Genomic DNA, 8,476 nt, shown 5'->3' with positions numbered 1-8,476 from the left:
GTTAAATACAATGAAATATCATGAAATGGCTACATTTTGTACAAACTACACAAAAAACGATAATAAAAGTAGCATCATTTATGGCAAATATTTCTACTATATTTTATATTTAAATAGGCAAATAATTACTAGTGAAGAAAATAACTTAAAGTTGATATGATGGATTTTTATGTTGATTCATATCTAAGATACCTCTATTTGTAATCTTTAAATTATTTCAACAATTTATTATAATTCATCTAAGTTAAATTAGGATTTTCTCTTTTTTCGTAACCCTTTAATCTAAGTCTGTTGAGGTTCTTTACTATTCTTTTTAAAAAATAAATAATTATATTAATATGTTATTATTTTAATTTATTATCTATTTAGTAGTATTTTTGATTCAGTAGTTATAAAGTTTAATTATTTGATTTAATTTATATTTATATACCGATATGCGATAAAATAAATTTAAATATAAATTTTTATATCTAACCAATATTTATATTTATTAAATAAAATAAATATAAATATATTAGTATTCGATCTGTATGTAATTTTTCAGTAGGATGTACAAGATATGTTTTAAGATGCAAATGTTGGTTTTTTTATTTTCTTTTTTTGTTAAAAAAAGAGGTAGGGGGAGGAAGGGACAAGCCCACCCCCTAGCAAATCTCACGGGGCCCTCACCCCATCAGAAGAATGTTCGATACGGGCAGACAAGTTTTACTCATATTCTCCCCATCAAAAAATGAGTACGTTACACCTCGCACCACCAAAGCTACCAGCGTACCAATAAGCGCTCCTAGACCCTATATCCAAGCAGTGTCACCATATTTTAATCGACGCACAGGGCGATTCGAACTTGAAACTATACAGTTAGAAGATAATATCCAGCTTCACTAAACTACCATTTTGGTGGTATGCAAATGTTGGTTTCACTATCTCAATTACTCTTGCATGCCGGAATTTTTTTTTTTGATAATATACAAATAGCCACCTTTTTTTTAAATAAAAACTAACGGCTGTCTGCTTGGTGCCATTGAAATGACTACCACACAGAACAGGCACTCCTCACCCGAATAACTAGGGTTTCAGAAGAGGGTTTAAGCCAAGAAGAAAGAAGACCGGAGAGAAGCTCCTCCCATGGCCTCTACCTCCTCCTACTTCGCCTCCCTCTCGAGGCGTCTCCTCTCTCGCCCTCTCCTCCCCCGCCCCTTCTTCTCCTCCGCTCGCTTCTTCTCCACTCCCCTCGTCGGCGACGAGTCCGACTCGGACGATTTCCGTCCCGATGCCGACCAAGCCACTCCTCAGTCGTCGTCCTCCTCCCCCGGCGCAACCCCTCAGCAGCGCCTCCAATTCCAGCGCCCCCTCGAGAAGGGTCTCGACGCTGGGGTCTATAAGGTAAATCCAAAACCGAATCCAGCCCCCTTAGATCGCGAAAGTTAGAATTTCTACGGGTTTTTCTTGATCGGTGGTTTTCTTGTGGGTGATTTTGAAGGCTATATTGGTCGGCAAGGTCGGGCAGAGGCCGGTCCAGAAGCAGCTTAAGAGCGGGCGGGGGTTGGTTCTGTTTTCCCTCGGGACTGGAGGGATTCGGAACAACCGGCGGCCGCTCGAAAACGAGGATCCAAGGCAGTATGCCGACCGTTGCGCCGTGCAGTGGCACCGGGTCTGCGTGTACCCGGAGCGACTCGGAAACCTCGCACTCAAGCACGTCATGCCTGGGTAAGTGCCGGTCGTCTTCGAACCCCTATTTTTGACATTCTTTATTACATGGAATTATCCTTCTTTTTTTTTTTGAAATTACAATTACAATTCTTTACAATGAGGGATTTTGGTTAATTTCTACAGAATACCAAATAAAATGGATGTTGTATTTATAATATTTAGTAATGTGATTATGCTAACATAAGAACGTTCTAGACCATCATCTTAAAATTGTTATTGAAAGTTTTTGTTAATTTTAACGAATCATAACCATTTTTTCTTACTGAAAAATTGCATTCTTACATTTATAGCTATGATTCGAACCAATTGTTAGTCATTTAACTTATATTCAGTAATCTATTGGCAAAAATGATATTTTTTTAGTTGTATTTTGTATGGAACAATTGTAGCAGATACATGTAAACTGAAAAATAAGTTTGTCTGCAGTGCTGTCAGTTAGACATAAGAGATTGTTACTGAAACACCCAAAGTTACATATAGCAAAGGAAACAAATTGTTCTTCTACTGATTTAATCTCTTTTTTTTCCCCCAGTCAACAGTAAAACCGCAAACTTATTGATTAATCCTTATCATTTAGTGGACTTTTTTGGCAGCATTCTGTTTCTGTTGGTTTTGCTTTTGAACACATTTTTTTTATAAACCAGTTTTTAATTTTTGTATCTGCAGAACTATTTTAGAATTTTTGAAAAATATTTATACTGGAAAATTTCTTTTGCTCAATTTTTGTTTTCTGTTTGCATAGCTGCCCCAACCACTGCCCCTGTTATCAGTTCCTCTCATTATTGTTCATCGAGTAAATCTGTGTTCATCTTTCGCATGTGAACCTTTTCTTTTCTTTCCTTTAGGATACATTAGATAATGTCTTATCAATTTGTGTGTCGAACCAACTAAGCTGTCTTGTTTACTTTCATTGCATGTGATAAAAGGTGTGGTTTTAAGCCATCCTGAAAAAAGGTGTATGTTTTGGCAGTTGAGTTGTTTTAGTTGTAGAATTCTCCACTCTTTTCAACTTATATTCTCCAGCAGGTCTTTGAAACTCTCGTGGAGTGGTTGGCATGCACCATGACGATGCTGCTTGTATTTAGAATGCTTTGTTGGATTTCATGGAAGCAGTGAAGATATGCCTTCTTCTTTTTTACAGCAAACTTGGTAAATTGGATGGAATTAATTGTTGTGGATGTGTATATCCATATTCTGCTGCTCAAATCTGCTGTATGATTACATTGCAAATGCTATTATACACAAGGTTGTCCATTACTGTTTTTTAATGGTTGGAAACTGCTCATCCTTCTTTCTTTGAATTGTCCACCTCTTCTTTTGAAATTTATTTTCAGTGGAATTTATAATGACCTGCATTTTGTTCTTTTCTTTTCTTTTTTTAAAACTATTTCATTGCTTTTGCTCTCTGTAAACATGAGGTTGGTTCCTAAAACTACAGGGAATGAATTGAATCTTTTAGGCCTAGTCAGAGTTGTATAAATTTCATAAGATATGCTAAATGTTCTTTTACTTGCTTTTGAGTGCGAGGTTGTTATTTTAGTTTGAATGATTTGCATCCATTGGAATGCATAATATGTGCATAAACTTGTATCCAATTCCTTAATCCAACTTACTGGTTTGGATACATGATGTCCCAATCCTTTAATTGGGCTTCCTGAAATTTTGTTGCTTGATATGAGATGCAGTTAAAAAATTTTTGTGTCTTAGTGCTGTTTTTTGTTCTTTTATTTAGTACTCAGTATTATCTAATCCAAATAATGTGGGTATATTTTTGTTTATTACTTGTTTTTTCTTTTGTATTGCAGATCTGTTTTATATTTAGAAGGCAATCTGGAGACCAAAGTATTCAGTGATCCACTAACTGGACTTGTTAGGCGCATAAGAGAAATTGCTATCCGCCGAGATGGTAATGCTACCCTCTTCTTATGCTGTTCAAATCTTAAGGGTTAAATAGTTCTATAAAATCTACGTAATGCCGCATGGTTGTGTCATCATTTTTTTTTTTGACCTGCTGTTCCAGTTTGCTAATTAATAAATGGTACTAGAAAGGTTGCTAAAATTAAGAAAAGCTGATATCTGAAACAATTATTTCCTGATACGTACATATCTTGCATCAATTCAATTTCAGGGTTTGAACTTCAAAACTATAAACATGGATGAACAAGACAGCAGAATGTGGCCACGATTAAGTTCTCTACTTCAAATCAATATCACACCTGACACCTTTTTGTACCAAAAGAGCGCATATAAAAACTAAAAACAGACCGTTTGTACTTGCTGTATGCCTCTGATATATGCTGCATATTAATACTAATAATGATTTATGAATAACATCAAAATTCTCTTTTGACTCACCATGGGACCATTATGTCCCCTGTTGATCTCCTTTTGGTGGCTGGCACCAACAACTACTAAGCAAGCAAGTCTTGCTTCCTGTTCCCCCTATCTACTTGCTTCCGGGGCATCCACTTTCACAGGCTTATTCTCCAACAAATCAGCAATGTGAGACCCCACTCCACCTCCACACCTCTCTGACATTTGCCATCGCTGCCTGTTCCCCCTATCTACTTGCTTCCTCGGCAGCCACTTTCCCAGGTTTATTCTCTGAAAAATCACCAATGTGATACCCCACTCCACCTCCACACCTCCCTGGCATTTGCCATCGCTGCCTGAGGCCACCACTTTGCCGTAAGCCTAACTCCCCTTACTCTTTCCTTCCCCATCCTTTGATCACTCCCTTTGAAGCTCCAACTCCTTTGTGCTTTATCCCCATTTCGTGCAACCCTCCCACTTCTTCATCATCCCTGCGCCTCCCAACATCTCAACCTAGTTTCTCTCTCTCTTACCCTCTGCCACAACCTAGTTTCTCTCTCTCTTACCCTCTGCCACCAGCTACCATTCGAACCCCATCAGTTAACCAGCTCACCCTCCCCCACAAAGGCCTCGTTGGTTTAGGTAATCATGTTGAATATCAACTAGGTTAGTAGAAAATGATTTTGCTGACCTGTTAGGTCCTTTGGTTGCATTGGTTGGCCATTTAAGATATCTGTTCAAATTTGGGTCATCCCCCACCTAAGCTGTTCTGACCCATCGACAAGCATAGCCTGAGTTATGCATGGGTGAGTAAAACTATTGGGACATGAAAATGAGGGTTAACATACTTTGAGTTGAAAATGGCCAACTGCAGAGGAAGGCAAATGGAAGGGATGGTGCCACAGGAGAATGGGTTCTCTGTGATCTAGGGGTGTGTATTGGGATGCATGAAATTAGGTGAAAAATATTTATTCTGTGCTTGCTCCAATGCATATGTATACATTTTGATTATTGATGAAGGTTGGACCAAGGTTAGAACCTATCCGAACCGGCCGGTTCCGCCCGTTTCGAACCATACCGGTGTTTCACTGGTACGGTTCCGACTTAGAAAATGGAATGCTATCCCGAAGACAGAGAAGAAGGAAAGAGAGACAGAGCGGGGGAGGGAGGGAAAGGGAGAGGACGCCGGCGGAGGTTGCGAGGGGGCCGACGACCAAGAAGGAGCCTTGGGAGAGACAGAACGAGAGAGGAAGAGAGAGAGAGAGAGAGAGCGGGGGAGGGAGGGAGGGACGCCGGCGGACTTCGGCAGAGGCCGCGAGGGGGCCGGCGCTGAGGAAGAAGGCCGCTTAAAAAATTTGAAGATTCGTAAGTGAAGTCGGCAATCGATTTGTCAACTTCACTTACGAATCGCGAAATTAAAAAAAAAAAATTGAAAATTCGTAAGTGAAGTCGACAAATCGATTGCTGACTTCACTTACGAATCCCCAAATTTTTTATGCGGCCTTTTTCCTCGGCGCCGGCGGCCTCGCGGTCTCCGCTGAGGTCCGCTTGGCTCCGCCGGCGTCCTCTCCTTTCCTCTCTCTCTCTCTCTTCCTGTCTTGTTTGGCATCTCCCTCACCCATCTGTTTGCTATGTCGGTACGGGCCCGGCCCGGCATGGCGCGGGCCCCTACCGAGCCGTCTCACCGAGGAACCGGTATGGGGTCCAGTACCGGTTCCTCCGATCTTGATCAAAACAAGTAGTTTAATTCATGTAATTGCATGAACGAAAGTACTTAAATTATTGTAATTGCATTGCTGGGTATGTTTCATGAGTAAATTAGTGGTTGATTTTTCCTCCTACTTGAATATATCAGAAATCTGCCTGGATTGTAATCTTGTTATTATGTGTTATCATAGATTTTTCACAAAATTAATTTTGGGAAGACATGAAACATCTAAATTTAGACGTAAAAGCTGAAGAATGGTCTAGGCAGGACAGATCGCAAGAAATACAGTTAAATATTTAGCTTATGCATGCAAAATGTTTAGGTAGAACTCTGACAAAATTAAGTTCATGAACAGGTCGTCTCGTCTTTCTTGGTAAAGGTAGTGATGCCAGCCAATCAGAGCAAGTAGAGTTGAGAAGTGCAGGCTATTACTAAGGTGATGTTGAAGATGATCCTGGATGATACATTGTTGTAGAGATGAAAAGCACAATGCTGCCTCTTCTGAACATGCGAGAGAAATATCGACATACTATTTTTCCAGTTGCACAATCTGATGATCAACCATGCAACTGTGTGCTCATAGTGTCAGCCTTTGCTGACGATTGTGATTGGCCATAAAAATGCAGGATGTGATGAGTATTTTGCTTCAAGAACGCAAGCTAAATTTGGTAATTACATTGTCAATCATATGAATCTATCAAATTTACAATTTGGGGAGGCATTCTTTTTTTTTTTTGGTTATTTTTATCTTTCCTTCCAACTCTGTCCAGGCATTTTCTGCAATGCTTATTGGAAGAATTTTGTTATGCTATGAATTCTTATGTATGTTCTCATTTTGTTTGCTCTTTCATGCAAATTCTGTCGGACCGATTTGATGGATTGGCATCTCTCTCTCTCTCTCTCTCTCATGTATCTGGTGGTTATGCGTGTGTTGCTCCCGTGCGCGTGCACATGGTGCATTTGTAATCTAACACACTGGAAGTAAAAAGAGGTTTTGCACTTGCTATTAGATTCAATGGTGAAAGTTGCAAAGTGAGTCCGAACCGTTCCATGTGATCTATAAAGTTAAAAATGTCTAAAAATAAGACATATAATAAGATTATCTTTTGGAAACTCTTAGGCTATGCATTGATTTTTTTTTTTTGGTTTGAATTAATGGTTACAATGCCATGACACAGTGGGCTGATTTTTTTGGATGGCTTGATGTACAGGTAACAAGTCTCCAAAATATATAATTTTGTTTATAAGCGTTTTAGATGATCTAGTCCTCCATTTTGCATTTCTTATCATTGGATTTTAGTGCAGGTAAAGTTTTGTGACCTCTCAACGGTGGTTCACGTAATGTCTATTGATCCACTTCATTTTCATTGAAAACGCTGAAACTGACCTCAAAAACGGACTAATAACCCTGTAGGGTCAGGGTTGGTGCCTCTTTATCGGATGAAAGCCTTTGTCTGGGTGACAGGACACCAAACCTGTTTCTTAAGGATAATCTGTGTGCCTCTTTATATTGGTTTCATGCCAGCGGTTGACTGAATCCTGACATATATGGTGCTCCACAGTTGGTGCTACAGTCTCGAGTGATCAGGGCTGGGTCGAGTCTTAGGCGATCATCTCGGCCCAAAAGCAGGCCTTCCGGACTGGAAGAATAAGAGAAGATAATCACATAAGGGAAAAGACAAAAAAGCACCGACTTGCGATGAAATAAAGAGAAGAGAGGTGAGAGAGATTGAGAGAGAGGGGAGGGGAGAGTAGGGAGGTTCTTTGTCCTATTTTCTGTGTCTGACCGTGACCAAAAGAAAGCAAAGGCCTCATATAACGGGAACAGGCGCTGGCTACAAGTCTTTCCTCTTGATGGAAGGGAGGTGGAGGGTTTCCTGGCCTGCAGAGGGGCAATTTGGAAAGTTGGGGACAGTAGTTTTGTTTTGGGTGGAGAGAAAGAGAGAGAGGAGGGATTTGGTTGGCTTGATGCACGTCTGAAGCCACTGTTATCTTTCATCCCTTCTCTTTTTTGGTTTTGGTCTTGGTTTTCCTTCCCTCACATTACTCCTGATCCAGCTGGGCCATCAGGAAGAAAGATTGGGGGATTGGAGATGGACTTCTTGGAGGGTGGAGATACTTTTAATTTTCTCCTCGCTGTTTCTTCTCCCCTCTTGGGTGCTAGAGAGAGAAAACGAGGGAGGGGGTTGAATGGCTGCTGTGCTGTGATGCTGCAGTTGCTGCTTGGGTACTCGCTTGAAGGGGAGATGGTGGGATGGGACTTTTATTAATTAGATGGATTGATTTCCCATAATGCCCCTACTTTCTCTTATAGAGGTCCATCTCTGGACAAATTCTTTCCTTCGCCTTGACCATGAAATGCCATGGGATAACCTTTTCCTATTCTGCTCTTGCTTGACATCGTAACAGTATTGCCAAGCATTATCTCAGTTATTTAATCAGGTTCATGGTATACAGTGTACTTGACTGCTATCTATTTTCATATCACTTCTTTAAGTATTTTATACTTATTAAACCCCCCCCCCCCCCCCCCCCCCCCAAACACACACACACCAATCCCCCTCTCCCAATTCAGCTCGCAGCAGTATATGCTATCCTATGATCCTACCACAAGAATATCTGTTCTTAATCATATAACACATGAGAGTTCCCAAGAAATTATGCAAAAACATGCCTACTTTTTAAGAAACTATCATTATCTTCAGAGTAATTTCATTAGCAATAGTTTATGAGGGTGACATGATC

The 8,476-nt window shown here is 40.2% G+C and overlaps 1 protein-coding gene across 1 annotated transcript; it reads left to right on the top strand.

Moving 5' to 3' along the window:
* The first annotated feature begins 1,015 nt into the window (after window positions 1-1,015).
* On the top strand, window positions 1,016-6,610 carry LOC103715958 (single-stranded DNA-binding protein, mitochondrial). The gene is made up of 4 exons (XM_039125642.1): window positions 1,016-1,383; window positions 1,481-1,707; window positions 3,516-3,616; window positions 6,087-6,610. The coding sequence occupies exons 1-4, from the start codon at window positions 1,126-1,128 to the stop codon at window positions 6,164-6,166; spliced, it is 666 nt and encodes a 221-aa protein (XP_038981570.1). The 5' UTR covers window positions 1,016-1,125; the 3' UTR covers window positions 6,167-6,610.
* Window positions 6,611-8,476: the final 1,866 nt, after the last annotated feature.

The sequence above is a fragment of the Phoenix dactylifera genome, chromosome 4 (assembly GCF_009389715.1).
Source record: "Phoenix dactylifera cultivar Barhee BC4 chromosome 4, palm_55x_up_171113_PBpolish2nd_filt_p, whole genome shotgun sequence".
Lineage (NCBI taxonomy): Eukaryota > Viridiplantae > Streptophyta > Magnoliopsida > Arecales > Arecaceae > Phoenix > Phoenix dactylifera.
The sequence above is the reverse complement of the archived record's forward strand: the minus strand, read 5'-3'. Positions and strand labels throughout refer to the sequence as shown.

Excerpts from the sequence above, each read along its gene's own strand:
- LOC103715958 (XM_039125642.1), top strand. The coding sequence starts at position 1,126 with ATGGCCTCTACCTCCTCCTACTTCGCCTCCCTCTCGAGGCGTCTCCTC. Across the intron at positions 1,708-3,515 it reads CTCAAGCACGTCATGCCTGG|ATCTGTTTTATATTTAGAAG; the intron begins GTAAGTGCCGGT and ends TTTGTATTGCAG. Across the intron at positions 3,617-6,086 it reads AATTGCTATCCGCCGAGATG|GTCGTCTCGTCTTTCTTGGT; the intron begins GTAATGCTACCC and ends GTTCATGAACAG.